Genomic DNA, 20130 nt, shown 5'->3' on the forward strand with positions numbered 1-20130 from the left:
TAGATTTTCCTCTCTCGTGTTATCTGTTATTAATGAGATGATAAAAGTAGCTAGCACTCCAAATATGATGTGAAGCTCAGAGATCTCCAATACCATGAAACTTAAGTAACACTTATTTTTCTTTTTCTTATTGCAGTCAGCAACTGTTTCTGATGGAGGTAAGCTACAGCTTGTTTTTACTTTTATAATGAAAAGTATCAGTTTTTCACATTAAACAATATCATATGCGGTAAATAAGGTGATATATTAAAAGATATGAGTCCAAAGTGGTGCAGAACTCTGTGGACTCTTTGAGAGCTGTGCCAAAGAAAATATTGTGGTATTATGTTCACATGCTTTCACTGATTCATTTGCATGTTCTTTTTGTGGCACATCTCTATATATATTCACATTTTTATTGTAAACAGTCTTCTTCGTTCACAGTAATAAAGAGGCAGAGCTGGTAGACTTTCACATAATTGGATGATTGCAAGTCTTATTTTACATTTTGTTGTCCTTTACATACCCTGTTTGCTTGTGGAGAGAGATGCTCTAGCTCCTAGTTTGTAAGCTGTGTTGGTGCATTTGTTGAGGTTGAGATTTCTTTACAGTGTGGTGCATTTCGAGAAGGAGTAAGTAATTTGATATTTGTAAAATCCCAGCGTGGAGCTTTTGCAGTTCTGGAGTACTTCTATGTCAACTCCTCTTGATGTTACCTAAGCTTCTTTGTTTTGATTTTTACATGACTTTAATGTTTTAAAGGATGTCCACTCTTTGTTAAACATTAGAAGATGATTTCTCTGAACCTTTGAAGTTAGTTGAAACATTTTAAGTATGCTTCCTAATGGAATAAAGGAATTCGTATAGTTTAGGGTGTACAAGAGATGGCTTTTCTCACTTGTGTTCGGTAGGAGTTGGTTCACTTGATCCTGCAGAGAAACTCACATATGTATTATTACTTTTGCTATTCTTTGACAACAGTACTAGACAATTTTATTAAATTAAAGGGAGTCAAACTGTGTTGCTGTAATTAGTGCAGTGAAATTGAAGAAATATTTTGAATGCTAAGGATAATTTTTTGTATTACATGTAAATGTAAATGCAAAATTAGCAATACTATTCACAAAACTCCATCATGTCCTAATTTCCCATTCCCTGCAAAACTAAAACGACATTTGGGAGAAACGTTACTGTTTTTGTCCTTTTGACAGAGCCATTTTCCAATGGCTGGCTGCCTTTGTCAGGTACTTTCCTTCTCAACTACTGACAAGAGTCAACAACTGTCTAGATGAGAAGATAGACTCTGTATTGTATCTGTCTTGTCTACAAAGTGACAAAAGAAGGAAACAGAAAATAGTTGCGTCAGTCCTGTTCTGTCTTTTTAAAATGTCACCTATGTTTTTGTGGGAAAAATAACATCTTTTTTCCCCCCTAGATGTTGCCTGTTTTATAAAAATCAAGAAAAAGTGCAGACCTTTTTTTGTATGTGTATGTAGTTGAATTAAGTTTGAGCTGCTGAGGGGCAAAAAAAATTGTTTGATTTGCATCTTGTTTCTGCGAGGGTTCTTGTTCTGTGCTAATGAAAATTATTTCACTTCTGTTGCCTATCCAAACTTGAAGATCCCTATGATATTACTCATATCATGTCAAGCTTTTTCGCTTCCAGCTGAAAATTTATTTTAAAGATCTGACTTATTTTTGGTTCTTTCAATATGACTTTTGTAGTTAATTCAAATTCCATTGGTAATTGTTCATTCACAGTTAATTCTATACAGTTTTTGAAGTCATGAATTCTAAGGGGCATGTAGGTTGCAGAGGTGAAAGAACAGACAAGTAAGTTAAATGGATTTTTTCTGCTGAGTTGTATGACCTGTTTTTCAGCTAGTGCTGAAGATTTAACATGGACTCTCTTTTTATTGTTAAATGCTACTTAAGGGGATCTGTGTAACTTATGTAAAAAGTGGTAGTTGAACTATACTGAGTAAAATTGAATCAAAGCTTAAATAGCTAGAAAGCGGACTGGAAAAATAAAAGCCAGAGACTGCAACCAGAAGAAGTGAAATGAAATAAAATCCTAATTGATTTCATTTAGAGGTGCATTGAGTGGAAAGCTCTGATTCATGTCTGAATTACATTTTCAGGCTTTCACTTTTATTGACTGTGTCACAGCACTGAAATTTTTCCAGTCTTCCCTAATCTCATTAATTCATTAACAGAACTAGAGATATACACATTTGGATAAAAGAAATTTGACTTCCCTTCCTAGACTAAATTTTAATGTTAGTATTTGTATCTATATTGTATGTATGTATTGTATGTACATTGCATGTGTGTGGTTAAGCTTTAGTCTGGGAAGGGAAATTTATGTGTAAAAAGTAATTATTTTATGTTTATATACATCCCCTCAGTGTGATGGGAGGCATGACAGCTCTCTGTACATTTCTTTTTTCCAAGGTCAATGAAGCCTCATGTCATATGGCTTCTACTATATCAGAGCCAGGCACTGGAAACCATCTACCCCTTGTTGCATTTATTTTGCATGTTAACTTAGCTTGTGCAACGCTGGGTTGTTCTCTCTAGCCAAAACTCTGCACTTGGGCAGTATAAGATAGGTAATGTGTAAAAGACAGAGGTACTTGAAGTAGTGTTTGTTTTCAGAGATGCTGATCAGTAGCAACTTTTAACTGTAATTGATTTGCTTAATGAATTGCAGATGATCAGAATGCAAGCTGTAATAATGCTTAGATGCAAGATCACTGCTATACATCAATTAATCTGAAGCACATATGCTCTAGGAATAGCATAAATCATCTTATGTTACTACAATGGCCTGTAATTAGCAGATTTCTCCTACTTCCCATCTCAGAAGCTGTCCATTCTTGCTGACTGTAAGAACAGTGAGAATGTGTACACAGCATGCAGGCTGTGGCTGATATTTTGAGCGCTGTGCGGTCTAAATAATCGGGGAGATCAATAGTCCCCAGCTAACATCAGACTTTGTCTATTGATACCTAGATGGAGCTTTACAAAGGGAAAACCTTAAGGTCAAAGGACATATCATGGAAGAACATCATCATTCATCTTGCAGACAGAGAGGCAGTGAGGTATCTGAGCCATTAAGAATCTCTAAGTCAGTTCTTACCTGCTGTTCCCTATAGAATCATAGAATCACTAGGTTGGAAAGGACCCACTGGATCTTCGAGTCCAACCATTCCTAACAATCCCTAAACCATTCCCCTCAGCACTTCATCCACCCATCCCTTAAACACGTCTGGGGAAGGTGACTCAACCCCCTCCCTGGCATCCTCTGCCAGTGCTCAATGACCCTTTTTGTGAAAAATTTTTTCCTGATGTCCAGCCTGAACCTCCCCTGGTGGAGCTTGAGGCCATTCCCTCTTATCCTATCCCCTGTCACTTGGAAGAAAAGGCCAGCTCCCTCCTCTCCACAACGTCTTTTCAGGTAGTTGTAGAGAGCAATAAGGTCTCCCCTCAGCCTCCTCTTCTCCAGGCTAAACAACCCCAGCTCTCTCAGCCGCTCCTTGTAAGACTTGTTTTCCAGCCCCCTCACCAGCTTTGTTGCTCTTACAGAGATCTGTTCCACAAAGCTGAAGTGTATTAATTTCAAATACTTAAGCATGGCAGATACTATACGTGTGTCTTTTCCCTAAGATACTACTTTGCTATAGTTTCTGCTGATTTTTTTTTTTTTTTTGTGTGTGTTCATAACCTGGAAGGATTTTTTTATAAGGAAAACCAACTTTTTTGAAAGGGATCTGATGTTTGCTATAATAAATAATGTAAAACTGTATTCTAAAAGGTAACTAAAGAAGGGAGAGCAAAAAACCCACAATGAAATCCAAAATAAAACAGAACACTATTGTTTACACTATAAATACCAATGAATTATTTCCTTCAATGAGTATAAAACTTATTTTTCAGCTACACCAGCAGCACATGCTTGCTGTAGCTATGTTCCACTGTAACATAAATAATTCAAGTTCCTTTAGCAGCAGTGGCAAAAGGTCTTTTCTTTAAATTATTTATGTAGCATTTTATAATGCTTTGTGTTAAGTATACTATCCCTTTCCCCTGCTTGAAGCCATGTGGGTAAAGAATCGATTTGTTTAGAACGGTCTTGGAGGCTACCATTAACTGCTCAGGTGAAATGCCTTAACTTCCCTTATCCCAGAGTTGTGAGGGAATAATGTGCCATACAGTAAGATTCACCTGCACCCAATGGGTTCCGGGATGTTACAGCTGAACTTGGTATGGATTCAGAAGGATGGCTTTCAGTGAATGGCTTGAAGTATTTGATTAAGTGGCACCACAGTGGTTCTTATCAGCTTTATCCAGGTAATGTACTAAGTGATTAACTGGAATAACTTAATTGTATGAATATATGCATTTTTATGATTACAGGGAATACATGACAATAAGATATGTTCATAGGTCAAAAAATACATACAGATTTTATGAAAAAATGAATAAAAAAATATCCTTAAGTAATTCTACTCAGACTTACTGCTTTATATTATTTAAATCAAAAGTTTCAAATTTGACTTATCTGTATACTTTCAAGATTTTAGCTGATTAAATGCCTCTGTTTTCTTATATAATGTTGATTTTGTTTTACAAGAACCTCTACAGAATGTGTAAACACGGAAGATGTAAAAGATTGGTTTTTCTGTGGGATTTTTAGAAAACATTCTGAGTCAGTTCCCTATTTGAAGAAGATAATAAATAAAACTGAATGAGTTTGCACAGAAAGTAGTGCTTCCTCATAAGGTGCAGTGGTTCTTGAACAGAATAGAAGTTATAGTTCCCCAGGATTCAGGATTCTTGAGTAAGGAGACTCCTTTCCCAGGTAAGTGAATGCTTCCACAGAGTGAGGAGAAGGGAAGGCAGACATTAGGAAACTTCACATGCTGCTAAGTCTTCTGTGCACCTGAGATGAAGTTTTCACAGTAAACTCCTTCAGTATCCTGAGATTACCAGTAATCTAATCTTCCTTTTTAAAACACTTAACTAGAAGAGGGAGGCCGCTCTCCACAACAGCCTTGCAATAAGAACATTTGAGGGTAGGAATCAGGACTCTATGTTTCCTTTGATGTTCGTTGCAGAGGGCTCAGGAAATGAAATATGTGACTCAGTTGGAAAGTTTCTCCATTCCTGCTTTACAAGGTTGAGCTGTGTGTACCTAGGGATGCATGGGTAGTGAGTTGGGGAAACCTGACACTGAAGTCTTACATTCCTCTGCAAAGGGAGTGGAGCAAAAGTCACAGCTTATACTTTCTTCACTTAAGCACAATTTGTATAAATTTTGTACTAGTGTTCTAGTTAGTTGGTTTTTATCTTTCCATCTGACCTTTCTTTTTCTCTGATTCTAAACAGTGTACCTGTACCAGCCTGTAATTGTTCTAATTGCAACTGTTTGTATATACGTATTTATAAAAAGGAAACTAGAATAACTAATATAACTACAATAACTAAGACATTTCTGGGAAACAACCTTTTTCTGTATTGTTTTCAGGTTGACAAATACCCCAGCACAAATCAGCACAGGTTTTGAAAGCAAACTGACTGCATTTTTATTTTAAGGGAAGACAAAGCATTGTCAGAATTAAGTATGAATTAAAATTATTCTTTCTGAAAAAAAATCTGAACTAGCAAAATCCACCGGAACAGGGACAGTTTACTGTGAATGAGAAATCCCTTAATGCTGCTTTAAGACTTTGTAGGACCTGTGCCAGTAGCTAACTCCTCTGTCAGCCACGCAGGTTTAAACACTTTGGGTTTGGATGAGTTTACCTTTCTGATTTTGCCTGAAAGGAACTAGGAAATTTTCATCATTCGTCACAGGAGAATGCTGGAGATTGAACCCTGTAAGAGTGAGGCAGTATCTGAAAGTGTTCCAGATATATCAAGAAGTGGATGTCTATTTATATCCTGGACTGTAAAATAAAACGTATCCACCTGCAGAGTTAAAGTAAAATACTTCAGATAATAAATTTAGATACAGTTCTTTTCAGACTCACATTGGCTTCTTTCACAATAGTTTCACTGTGGTGACAGGTATTCTCTAGCAAAGCAAACAGTTGGCTTGGTTATGCTTTTTCATATGTCTGAATAAATATTCCTTATAAGAAAAATTGGCATTATTTGCTGAGTGTTTTTAAATATCTTTGATTAATATGATGATTAGGCAAAGAAAAATATTTCTATATCTTATGCGTTATCGTCCTTAAATGTTATTGGTTTTGAAAATATAAAGTTACATTTTCATTCCCCCTAATCTAATCCTGTATCTTTGTTTTATTTTGTCTTATTTTTCTCTTAAACAATACCTTTGCTTACATTTGCAGTACTAAACTGTTACTTCGTAGTAGATATTTCTAAGCTACAGAATACATTTAAAAATGAAGTTTCAAGACTATTTTTTCTTTGCTTTTTCTTATGACTATCTTACTTTCTTCATAGTTATCTTTATGACTTCTTACTCCTTGCTTTAGTTAGTCCAGGTAGTTAACTGAGGAAAATAAACAACAATAAAAATGTCTCTGTGAAGAACAGGCTATTTCTTGCTGATTATGAATTTAGTTTTCTCAATCAGTTTACATTTTACTGAGCTATATATTTGCTTTTCCATCTGGCACAGAATTATTGTAGATATAATCTATTTTATTTGGGGACATTATGTTCTCACGTCTATTACTGCTAATTTTTCAAAGACTTGAACATCTGCATTTTTATCCCTTCAGCGCAGGATCATTTAGTTTGGTGTCTCTCTAGTGTAACCTCCTGCTCAGAGCAGGGTCAGTTATGATAGCAGACCAGGTAGCTCAGGACTTTATTTAGTTGCAGCTTCTCATTTAATTAATTAAACCTCCGATCACCTCTATGAAGCAGGTGTCTATGAGTACTACTATACCAATTTTACATTTATGTAAACCAAGAGATGGAGAGAGCGATGACTTGTAAAAAGGGATGCAACAAATAAATGACAAGTTTGTGAATAGAACTGTGTTGTATACAGTTCCCTCTTTTACTTAGAGCAGCCATTCCTTTTACCGATCAATTGCTGTGAGCAAGTGGTCACTTCTTTATGATTTTTTTGGGTGTACTCTGTTTATTGCTATGTGACAAAGATCATCTGGAGTTAATACTTGAAATTATTAGTCATGCTGCTACACAACATTGTGTTTTTGTTAAATTTGTCTTTCAAAATACAAAAGAAATTCCGGGGCTTTTTTGAGACCTAAAGAATCCCATAATTTCTTAGCTGGAAGTTTCCAGCTGTGCTATGTTGCTCACGTCTGGAAAGGAATCACAGATCCCTGTTTCTGTCAAAAACCTTGATAAATTTAGAACCTATGATTTGATACTTCTACTTTTCACAGATGAGGAAAACGTCCATTCCTTGGTATTTTTCTTGTTGACTCCATTCCTAAATTTTCAGCTTTTAACAGGAATCTCTCATTTCCATGAAAAACTTCAGAGTCCCTGTCTACAGATTGAAGTGTGTATTAAGTTTCATGTCTCTTATCACTAAAGAGGATTTTGCCCACTTTCTGGTGAACAATGGGTTATTAAAGTTTACCTTCCTTGGATAATCTCATAAAGGATTGCAGTCCATGGAGTGAGGAATATCAGCAGAAAATTTTGTCCGAAAAATTTATTTTGTTGAGCCGAAAAAGGAGATTTCTTCTTGTGCCTGCTTGTTTTGGTTCTGGGTGGACGTTGCTGTTTAATTTACTTTGCAGTGCAACAGAAGAAAATTGAGAGATGATTTGGGTTCTTTTTTCTATGCAGATGCTCCTAATAAAAATGGGGAGGGATATTTTCAAGTCCGCACTACTGTCAGCTTGAGCAGTTTTGACAAATCAAGTAAACAATACTGAAGAATAAAGCTGAATAATATTTTATTGACAAATTTGTTCTTTTTCTTTTAAACAGAGTTGAATAGTACTGATTTAAAGGACTGCATCAGTGAGAATAGCCTCAGTAGCAATGCTAGTCTTCCCAGTGTACAGAGCTGCCGGCGACTTCGAGAAAGAAGAGTTGCAAGCTGGGCTGTTTCATTTGAGCGTCTTCTTCAAGATCCTATTGGTGTTAAATATTTTTCAGTAAGTTTTGAGGGATGATGAGAGGCCTTTCAAATTACATGATATTACTGCAGTAATTTTTCTATAATCTTTTTTCTTTCTTGATGCTATCCTTACACAGGACAAGAGACAGGAGTTCATTGTTACACAGTTATCTGAGCAACTTTCTAAGTTTAAGCTGTTTCGCATTTGAGTAAGAGTTCATAGTAATACACATATTGCCATGCATTTCTGGATAGCAAACTTTTCAGATAAAAATGAAGGCTATACTTTGCTTCATATCTGAACTTCTAGAAAGCTTCTCCATTTTATAGGACAATTACATTAGTTTTTATTTGTGTCTATTGCCTTTGAAAGAAGAAAGAGGCAGTAGTTTCACTAGTTTCCTAAGAACTGCTGATCTATTCAGTTTTGCCTACTGAAATGTTGGAAGCCATGTAGATTATTTTTTCAATGATACAATGGCTTATCCTCCTACAAAAGGTTTTTAGATGTACTTTTTGGAAGTAGTTTAGGTACCTAACAACGCTTGTTAAAACTGCAACTTGCAGGAGTAGTGTTGAGTGCTTGCAAAGCATAAATTATACTTCTTCACAGCACATTTATGAAGTTGTAAGTAGTACCATCTGTTTTATGTGTAAGGAAATATGTTTATACACTTTTACATTGTTGCACTAAAAGTCTTTTGCTGATTATGGATCACTAGGACATTTTGTGCTGCCGAAATAATTTTCACAAACTGGACATAAAGAAATCAAGAGTATAAGAGACTTACATTGCTGGAACCTGCAGTAATGCAGACTCCTTTACTTGATGCAAAAGTACATGAAAATATCGATTCCATCTTAAATGGCGTGGGAACCCAAAAACCGTGTTAACAGGGAACACCTGTTTTTCCATTTTTCTTAGTAGAGTAGCCTAAGAGTTATTAGCCTTTATGCCTGGATACTGAGTCTTCTTCTCAGACTGAAAGAAAAATTAGAAATTTAAAATTTTTAAAATTAGAATTTTAATTTGATCTTAGAATTAAAAAATGTATTTTGGGTGAAAATATGTAGTTTGGGGGAAAGTTTAATTGTTTTTTCTCATTACTTTTAAGCCACCAACTTACATGCACGTAAGAGTGTCAGCTCTGGAATCTGGCATAAAGCAGAGTCATGATGCCTAAAAAATGCCTTTTAAAGTGATAGGTTAACATTCAAAGGGGAACTCAGAAATCCTATAGACTGAGAAGGAAGGAATCTGAAACTAGGCATAAGATACTGATTTCTGCCAGTATTCAAGAACATGGGAGCATCAACATTTAATTTATGATTGCACAGTAAGCATCTTGGTGAATTTTGAATTCAGCATGCATAGGCCTTTCCTGAGGACAGCTTTGTCACAGAGCAGGAATTACTCTTTAAGAAGAAGAGTTTTTGCATGTTTTGCAAATAGTCACATTTTGCATAATAGTCTGCTGATTAAAGCAGTCATCCAGGAAGTGAGAGACCTGATTGCCAGTTCCCTCCTCAAGTTGTTCAAACCAGCAGCTCCAGCTTCCCAGCCATGTGTGACAACTGCTAGGCTATGTAATGTTCCAACCGGGGCACCACTCACTCTTCCTGATGACGCTGAATTGTTGTACAGCCAGCTGTGCCCAAATTGTGTGGCCAGAAAGAAAGCAAACAGGAGATTGATTAAAGATTCATAGTCAAGACACTGAGCGGGGAAGTAGGCAGTTGGGTTCCAGTTCCTACTCACTAATTTATTCTCTTTTAGTCTATAATTACATGTGAAATGCAGAAATATCTCCTGACTACTCTCTGGTTTGTCTTTAGTATCTAAGAACTTTTAGTTTAAATTGAGAGTTTGCTAATAAATTTAGACCCCCTATTTTGTAGTTTATCTCAATTGCTTTCTTACAGTTGGACTCCCTAAACTCTATGTAAATCTTAAAAGCACAATTAAAGTTAAGTTTTAATTATTTCTGTGAAGGTTCCTATTAGACCTCTTTTTGAGACTGCCTTGTATGCTAAGGAAGCTTGAATGACACCAGTGTGGCACTTAAGTAAATGTTGTGGCTTGTGGGCTGACTTAAAGTGAATTTCCAATTAAACAGTAATACCTAAAGTATAAACAAGCATTGCTCCAAATACATGAATGCTCAGATAATTTTTTCAGAGGACCAAGTTAATTTTTTTCATATCTAATGATTAAAATGCATCCAAGAAACATATGCTGAGAGAATATTGAATTATAGAGCTTTGAATCAGGGACAGTTGGTGGTTGTACAATTTCCCAACTGAATGGGATCACAGTCTTTGTTTGGACTTTTGAATGCTATAATATAAATATCCTGATTATTGTATGTTGTACTGGGCGATTTTATTTTTTCCCCTTTAAGTATTTTCCAAGGAGAACACACGTAACCATATCAGGAAGCAGTGATAAAAGATTTCTTGTAGTTGCCATGTGATGCAGAAAGATGCTGTAATGAATACAGAATTGATTATGGGCACTGCTCAATAAACATCTGCTCTATTATGTGACTAGAACTACAGTTAAAGAGAACAAGTTCACAGTATAATTTTTAAATATAGTTTCAAAGCATTTAGACTTTTAATAAAAGTTTATTCACTAGTTTATACGCTACTTAACATGAAATTTTGTACTTTGTCTTTGTGCATGCAAATGATTTGATTATAACTTGATGGATTCCTCTCAATTGTATACATTTAAAAAGAAATGAGAAAGAGGAGAAGCACCAGGCCTATACTGGGTGCACTGATTTTTGCTTTAGAAGAAAACTAGACCGTGAGACTGATTTAAATGCTACTGTTATGCCAATTTATCAAGCATTGTAAATACATTGTTTGAAATGGCAAGTAGCTTCCTTTTTTTTTTGAGACATGTTTGTTTATTTATTTTCCATCTAGGAATTTCTACGGAAAGAATTCAGCGAAGAAAATATTTTATTTTGGCAAGCCTGTGAATATTTTAACCATGTACCTGCACATGATAAAAAAGAGGTAAGTCAGTGTTGTATTTTCATACGTGGTACTGTTTACTAGAAACTGTTAATTCTTCAAGCTTATTGAAATTATTGGAGTTGTGCTTGGTGTTTGTACTGTCACTTCACTAAAGTAGGGTAGGGTTGGAGGGTACTATCCCAAGTTTAAGATGTTGGATATACTTAGGCTGCAGTGAAATGCAGAGATAGTTCTGTAGAAGTGTGCTAAGGTATACTGGGTGTTGAAAAATGGCTACCTGGAGTAGCCCACTGCACAGGAGCGCAGAGCAAATTGATTTAACATGTCCACTAGCCAACATGATGTGTTTACAACTGATTCAAATTCATCTGCTGCTGTAAGTGTAGTCGTTGTTCACAAATTACCCTTTTAAGACAGTCCTGTGTTGGTCAGGCAATTTTGGTGAATTTTGTGCAGGTTGGCAACACTTCTGTCTACACCACAGCCAAATGTAGACAGCTTTCATCTTGGAAGTTCCTCTTGCTCTTTTGTGTACCATTGAGGTTTTCCCTATGTTTTTCTGTCTCCAAACGGTGTCTCTTCTGAACACTCCCCTTAAGGGCTATGAGAGCAGTTTGGTCGTTGTTTCACTATTTCCAGAATGTGGGTGTTTAAAAATAAACAAGTTGAAAACAGACTGTGAATGTTTTTAACTGTAAATATTCAAATATGTGTTTATTTTTCTTTACTTTCTAGAAATTGGAGCTTAGAGGATTTATTTAAATAGTGACTTTTATGTAAAAGGTCTAAAATCTAAAAAGAAAAATCTGTTATCCTTTATAGGAAAGCACTTGATGTGCCTCAGCTTTATTATTTTCATAGTCTGATAGTTTATTTTGATGGCAACTTTTAATGCTTAAGAAATATCTGATGAATATTTGAGATTTTAAGGGACAACACCTATCTATATGCCTGAAACTTGACAAAAGCTATTAAGAGAAAAATGCTGATATATTAAGGAAACAAGAGTGGCTGTATATTTTTGTATGGAATACAGTAGTGTCAAAAATACCTGCATAAAAATATTTTTGCAAACCAAAGAGAAATTTAGCATTTTTTTCTGTAGCTTTCTTACAGAGCTCGGGAGATCTTCAGTAAGTTCTTGTGTAGCAAAGCTACAACTCCAGTTAATATTGATAGCCAGGCACAGCTGGCAGATGATATTCTCAATTCTCCACATCCAGATATGTTCAAGGAACAGCAACTTCAGGTAACTGTTGTAGATGTTATGTCTATTATCTTTTCATCTGAAGTGCTTTAAAATATATAAAAGTGGTTTCACATGCTCTATAGTTTCCTGTGCACAAAAAGAGAAATCGAGATCATATAGATTCTCTTAGTCGAGTAGAAGGAGACTGTATAAAGGAATACTGCTTGCCTGTTTTTCTGTCCGCTTACATATGTGTGGAAAATTGACATTAACTAAAAAATAATCTGAAAAGTACTATTATTGAAATAAGGTTTAGTGCAAGTAAATAATGCCATGTGGTGCAACAATACTGCATATGGTGTTTGCATATGGTTGCCTATTCTTTTCTTTAGTGGACAATTGTGTACACAAATAGTGTCTAATTTTAGTTAAGGTGCTTTGTACAATATATCTGTTGTATTGAAGGAGACCTTTCCTTCTGGTTTAATGGAACTGTTAAACAAAGATCTTGTTAAAACTGTTTGTTTCTGAAGACCTCTGAAGTGGATGTGTTTTAAATAGTTTTACATATGCAGAACAGAGCATTTGTGTAACAACAGGATACATTTCATATTTTCTGGAGAATTTAGATTTCTTCGGTTTTGTCCTAAATAATCTCTTTGGTAACCTCACCATAATAATTTATTAGTAAGTTTCTGGGATCATGTTGTTTAGAAATCAAGAATATAGCATTAACTGCATAAATGAAGCAGGTCACAGTCTTAGTGCAACCTCCGATGGTATGATTTTGGGGTATAAGAGCAGATGGGGATAGTATCTTCCTTCATCTGCAAAGTGGAGTTAGAAAGGTAGGTCTAACTGCTGCCATGGTCTTCCCAGATTTTTTTTCATGCGTTTCTTATCTTGGAGCCTATACCTGAATTCCTCTTCATTCTCTCCCAGTTGTTTGCTGGAGCAAATAGTGTTCTTATCAGTTTGGTAGTTGGGCTAATGCAGGTTTTCCGCCTTTTTTGAAACGCTGTGTCCTTAGGTTGCAGGGCTTATAAGGTGTGTGAAAATGCTGATGTGAAGTGCTGCTGTGAGTCTAACCCCAGCCTTGTGGCCTGTCTGAACCTCAGCTGATTATCTCCAATTATCAATGCCTCTGTAGTTCTCCCATTAGATTCCTCAATCAGACCTGTTCCTCCCACTGAAAAACCAAATGAAGCAGGATCAGAGTTACTTCTACTGGAGTAAGCAGGGTTGGAGCAAGGTGTGCCAGCTGAGGTACTAATAGTATGTTGCCTGATTGAGGTCGGTGATGGGTAATCAACTGCCTCGATGGTCCTTAGTACCTCAGTTTCACTAAATGGCGGTTCCACAGTAGGTCAGTTTGTGGTCTTGATGGGTGGCCTGACGTCAGGAACACAGAGGTGTAGATGTGTGTAGTTATTGGAGCATATCCACAGACTTCCAAGCTCATGGTGGTTGTATCATCTTAATAATGGGAAGGCTCTTCATTTGTGGTCTTTCACAAAATTTTTAAGATTTCAGCACTGGGCACAGAGTGATGGTCTGTGGTGTTCATTTGATAAGTGTTACATGATACTCATCAAATGAACACCACACATGATACTCAGGAACAGTGAGTGTTGCTGTAATGCTGCAGTGATGCTGCAGAAGTCTGCGTGGGAAAGTACTGCTTCAGCTGTTCTGTCTCAAGCACTGCTTGTTGGGAATGCTGCTGGAAGTTGCTTGCTGTCCATAGCCTGACATATTTACTCGTGAGCCTGTTGTGAGGGGTGTCATCGGACCGTGTGGATGCAGCAAAAATACCTAGTTAGGATTTAACTATTTTTTATAACAGAATGAGAATAAGCATTTTTAGTGTTTCTGTATGCAACACAATGTAGGTCACTTGATACTAAAATAAGAATAAAATACCATTTACTTCATGTAAAGTTGTGTAAATGGATGCAAGTTTTTCTACCCTTGTTTGTGTGAAGTTCAAATTATGCTTTTATAAGCTATCTTTCTCATTTGTAAGAACAAGAAATAGCATCTGCTAGATTTTTCCAAATAAGCAGAAGTTATTAGATGTGTAAATTAATATGATAATAATGCTAAATGTAGGAAATTGAGGATGTAGTGTGGGCTAACAGCATAGTAGGGCAGATGCTGATTGGCTCAAGGTAAACTAGTTAATTTGTCATCACTCTGACCAGTAAAGTTAAAAGGATGGAATGTTTTTGCTGTATTAAGTATATTTAATCTGTGGTTTTCAGTTTTGCAGTAGCTCTCTTTGTCTGTCTTAGTTCTCTGCAATATTTTCCTTTATTCTTCCTACCAAGCATGGAATAACAATTTCATCATTTTCGGTGCTAAGAAGGCAACTCTGAAAAGCTTCTATTTTCATCCTGATACTTTATTAAACTTAAGGTATTAGTGTTGCCTGTATTGTAGAATATCTTACATCCTAGGGGCACAAAATGCATTTAGCTTGTTGTTAAGTGTAACCTCAATACATTTCATTTTCTTAAAAATGTCAAGGACAGGTGAAGTATTTTGTATTTTCAGTTAGCTTGGGTTTTGCATCTGTGTCGGTGTTTGCAGACTGCACTGACCGTTTTTCCCTAATAAACTTCCATCACATCTGCGAGTCCATGAGATTAAGGCATTTTGATTTCTTGTAGTTGCTTCTCTGTATTTTATGCTGGCTTGGCACTACACCACAGAATTATTCTTCGAGCTTGACAATACTAATGAAGCGTTTCAAAGCTACATGCATTGTATATACCAAATGAGCTACTGGGCCTTAGCCTGAAGATTATGTTTTCTCTGAAACTAGTTGCTTTTTTGAATTTTGCCAATGTGTACTCATCGTCAGAGAATTATTTCACTTTTCATAGTGTGAGAGGGAGAATTCCCTTTATGAGCTGTTTTTCAAGTAGGAAAAGTCATTGACACTGGATTGTCTCTTTGACGCTGCATTGAGGGCACATCAGACTTCGTGCTGAGCTGTTTCAGCATGTTACGCTGGCAAAACTAACCCTATAAAAGTATGTTTTTCCATAGCTTTCCAAGTTGAAAACAGTGCATTAGAAGGGCCAACAAACATGACCACATCTAAGTGGGAATGGAGATATACGGGTGGAAGACAAGAATGTGAAAGTCAGTGTTCAGTTTGAATTAGGTTTCTGTGATGCTGCAGTCCGAGTTCTCTCTGCGTTATCGTGCTGATTGGGCTTGTTGAGAAGGTTGTCTGCACAATCTGAAAATTTGTTTCATTGTGCAATTGGGCCACTTGACTTGGTGATGGACTTCCCTGTAGACTCTTGGGAATGCCGTAACCAGTTGAGTGGTGTATACTGTTCTTGCTTGTAGGGAATTTGTCATGTCAAAGAAGATGGCATTCATACTGTTTTTTTCAGATCAAGTGAATCACTGGAGAAGATATAAAGGTAAAAGTATAGACTCACTTAAAACTATAGGTTTACAAAAACAGAAGAAATTTGAACGTTTTGCATTTTAGAAGGAACTTACCTTTGTTTAGTTTCATAAATTTGGCTTGGGCTAAATTGGCCGCTGATATTTGCTCCAGGCCTGTTACAGTGCTGCTTCCTTCAGATGTAGGTAAAGACCATAAACTTTTTTCTTATTTACTGCTCCCTTAAAACACACTTGTATAGTTTAATCCTGTCACATATAGTACTGATCTAATAATCTTTACAAAAATATTTAAAATGGCCAGCTTGCCACACACTTTGCACAGAATGTACAAAGGCACAAATGCAGTAAAAGACGACGCTATGAGAATGCTTTTGTCAAGACTCTACTGCATCTCAGCTTTTCATGCACTTTGTCCAAGTCATAGCATTTTTCTGAACCTATACCAAGGGAAGAGTTCAAATGCTGTTTCACTTTAAATTGGTGCAGTTATTTAACCAGACCGAAATAGAGTCATGCCACTGCTGTTTACAGGTTGATGTCCTAAATTTTGTGGGAGTTGGCTGTTGTGAAATAGCTTCATTTTCTCAGTGTGTTATTTAAGCTTATGTAACCATTATCCATTGCATTTTAATTTCAGATATTTAACTTGATGAAGTTTGATAGCTATACTCGCTTTCTCAAATCCCCCGTTTACCAAGAATGCATCTTAGCTGAAGTAGAAGGACGTCCTCTTCCTGATCCTCAGCGCATTCCCAGCAGCCCCACTTCTAAACACAGTATCAGTTCAGAGAAGTCCAATATCTCAACACCAAAAAAGGTTGCCTTTTTGTTGTTATCTGAAAACTATGTTATTAAATATTGTTTTTCAAATTCTTTGGAAGATAATACTTAAAAAACAGAATGTTTGCTTAGTGGGTCTAGCAAGTATAATTACAAAATCTTCATGTACTCAGGAAAATACTTTTTTTTTTTTTTTAATCCACAAGTTTGAATCAAATTTCTAGTTGTTGACTTCCTGAATATATTTTTAAATCTTTGTATTGGTTCAGAAGTTTGTTTTGATTCAATATTGGTATTAAGATGTGATGTTTTAACCTTTGCTGAGAGCAGACATTTTATCAAAAGGTTTTGGAGAAGGCTTAACCTAATCTATTTTTAATAATAATAATAATAATAATAATAATAATAATAATAATAATAACCTAATCTATATATAATCTTTGCAGTGGATAGTTTTTTTATTTTCTTAGCCCCTATTGAACTAAGATAATGCTGTGTAGAACAGATACAGTTGTTTAAAAATTAGACCAGTAGTCTTACTGAACTCCTAACATTATTTAAAGTTCATGTGTTCTTCACTTAGATAATACCACCATAGTATTACATAACTGTATGGGTAAATTATAACTTTGCATTTTTCACATCAATCACTACACATTAGCCCATCTGTTATTATGTATTTTTATGACTGGGAGCCTTTATAAAAGTAGCATTTTAAGGAATATTCTAATAATCTAATGAGAATAATAGCAGGTTGAGTTTAATATTAAACATAGCTGATGTTTGTATTCTCCAGCACTAATAAATAGTTTGATTATACTTGTAAACGTTGAACGATAACTTGTCATTATCTTTAAATGCAAGTTCAAGCCTAGCATAGGAAAAATACCTGAAATAACAAAAGCAAGGCAAATGGCCTTTCCACATTAACTTAAGCATCACAAGTGAGCTGTGGAGAGTTCTTTAATGTTTGTAGGAGCTCTTTGTGGCTTATTTCCAGCTACCATTTTGTACTCCCCAAACAACACATTTCCATCTTTTTTTTTGATTGCTACTGAGAGTGATTGCTGGCACATACACTTGTGAATGAGGTAAAGAAGACAGCTAACCTGACTCTTACTTTTGGAAGTGTGGGAAGGTTTATTTTAGATAATATACTTAAAATTATGTTCCAACCAATGATTTAATTGTGTTTTGGTGTTAGTTAAGTGGTAAATCAAAGTCAGGAAGATCTTTAAATGAAGAGTCAGGAGAGGAGGACACTGAGAAGAAAAAGAGGGGAACATTTTTCTCATGGTCAAGAAGTAAGAGTTTGGGGAAATCACAGAAGAGAAAAGAAAATGGTGATTATCCAAATGGTGAGTATCCACATTCCAGTTTATTGCAAAGTTGTTTCAGCAATAGTTGTGACTAATCTTATCATGTTTGGTTCACATCTAAGCGCATCCTTTGGTGTGACAGAAGGAAAAGAAACTGTGAAGTCAGGAGGCCATAGCGTGGCATGGCTACAATCACTGGAAGTTTTGTGCAAGCAGATGTTCAAATAAATACATAAGAGCGTGGAAATATTTAAATTTCATTTTAGTAACTTCTAAGAGAGTTTTTTTCTGCTTTCCAGTAGACTCTGCTTTTCTGTGTGCTGGCAATTGCTTTTTCAAGCAGAGAGCTACTACTTTTATAGTAGGATGATTTCAACTCTTTACAGAGAAGGTCAGGAGCTGCACATGCAATTAGTGCTATATTTACAGCTTTTAAAAAATTCCTTCATCTGCATTATCCTACCTTTCTTTTATTAGTATCACACAGATATGTTCACTTTTGAACACACTCACTGTCTGTTTCCACCTTTCTAACTAAAATGGAAAAAGGAGAGTCAGAGTTGTGAAAACCCTTGGAATCTGCTGTTTCGTTACTTGTTTTTGAAAGTTTAAGGAAGAGTTGCCCTATGAAAGCACATGTACATGGCCTCTAAATACAGAGATGGAAGGTTTGCATTAACTCATTCCATTGAGTTAAAAGTAATACAGAAATTCCACTGAAGCAACAAGTTTGGACCATATTGTTAAGAGGATTTTTCCTTCTCTGTTTTCTAGTAAAGGCCCAGACCCACGAGATATCTTTCATCATATGGATAGTTTAAGTGTTCTTGTTATACTCTTATGCAAAAAGACATCGGAGGCATTTGCTAAGATTATAAACTTAAAATTCTAGAAGTGACTAGTAATTTTCTTAGATTTTAATTTTCTAACACCATACTTGTACTTTAAAAATATTTATCTCTCTTCAAAATATCTGAAGACGCAGAATAATTTTTAACTTTTAAAAAACCATTTCAATATTAAAGAAAAAACCTTTTAGTTGTTGTTTTCTTTTTTTATTTGTAGTGGTATAGAAGCAAGTAGTATTATCCAAGGGTTATGTAACCAAAAAATACCTAACCAAATATTGTTTCGGTTTTCCATGTTTCATTGCACAATATGAAAATCTGGTGGTTTTTTTCTGACCAGAGGAGCTAATATTTTAAACAGCTTTATGTATTACAACAAATAATAAAAGTAAGCCTTTTTACTCACTGCTGATTCTTTCCACAAACAGATTCTATTCAGTCCAATGGATTATCATACAGGCGGGAATCACAAGGCTCCATGTCATCAACTGCTAGTCTTGACTTGGTAATGGCCAGCTCTTAATAATTAAGAAGCGGGGAAGCAGTGAAATCAGTTGATCACTAATTTTCTAAATAGTGTGAAGTAATTTGTTTGAAGGAATACTTGGAGAAAGGGTGATGCAGATAGAGGGCAAGATGTAGTATTAAGAAGTTGTATTCATGTATTGCTTCTTTTGTCCTTGTAACAAAAAGATATCCTTTATATCTTGTCTGTCTTAACTTCAAGCACCAGTAAATTTCCAGAATAAAAGTTTCCTTTTATTTAGTTTACCTTTCAAAAGGACATACTGTAGTTTTTTGTACCTACCAGACGTCTGAGAGGCTGTTCTCAATAACCAAGCATTAAAGCTTTGTCTGTGCTTGAGCTGTAGGCAGGTTGTGTTAGACTGATTTCTGTGGTACCAGTGTCCATCGTGCTTGTTTCCTCTCTGTTTCTTTTAAATTTGTGAGTGTTTCTTCTCATCGTTATGACTTAACTCTGCTCCTAGAATATGAGAAAAGAGGGGTCAGGAATCTCATTGCCAAGGCTGTGATTTTGTCATAGTATGTAGTAAAATAATCCATGAAGATGATTTCTAAGCATCAAATTCTACCTTTGCAGTACAAGACTAATGAAATCTAAAATAAAAACAGTGTTAATTAGAACATAAATATAGTACTTTAAATTTATTTTAAGAGCATTGATCTGGAGGAAGAATATAAAGAAATTTTTAAATGCTTTTTGTATCCCTCTAGTAGACTAGATTTCAGAAACTATGTAATTTTGTCTATGCTATGAATATTGATCGTGCAAGCAAGCATGGCAGACATGATAGACACGATTATTTCTGTTGCAGAAAGGTCTTACCTTAAAAAACAGAAAATGCAAAGCCTCTCTAAAGCAACAACCCCTCTTCCCTCTCCCACTCCAACTGATCATTCAAAAGTTACCGTGATATGGATGAGAAGTAGCAAGTTAGAGAAGAGATAAAGCATGATGAGTACCCTAAAAGACTGTTGGAAACAGCATTT

At 35.7% G+C, this 20130-nt stretch overlaps 1 protein-coding gene across 8 annotated transcripts in view; it reads left to right on the forward strand.

The window, feature by feature from the left end:
- Positions 1–20130, forward strand: part of RGS12 (regulator of G protein signaling 12) — a 93230-nt gene that overhangs the window by 44383 nt on the left and 28717 nt on the right. For 7 of the 8 annotated variants that reach the window (XM_054064858.1, XM_054064860.1, XM_054064859.1 and 4 more), the window contains 7 exons: positions 137–158; positions 7933–8102; positions 11000–11092; positions 12159–12302; positions 16309–16488; positions 17656–17809; positions 19047–19123. In XM_054064858.1, the coding sequence (XP_053920833.1) occupies positions 137–158; positions 7933–8102; positions 11000–11092; positions 12159–12302; positions 16309–16488; positions 17656–17809; positions 19047–19123 (840 nt within the window). Of the gene's footprint in view, positions 1–136; positions 159–2994; positions 3084–4168; positions 4333–7932; positions 8103–10999; positions 11093–12158; positions 12303–16308; positions 16489–17655; positions 17810–19046; positions 19124–20130 lie in introns of those variants that run through there. The other variant, XM_054064862.1, reaches the window with a different exon arrangement.

Source organism: Cuculus canorus, chromosome 4 (genome assembly GCF_017976375.1).
Source record: "Cuculus canorus isolate bCucCan1 chromosome 4, bCucCan1.pri, whole genome shotgun sequence".
Lineage (NCBI taxonomy): Eukaryota > Metazoa > Chordata > Aves > Cuculiformes > Cuculidae > Cuculus > Cuculus canorus.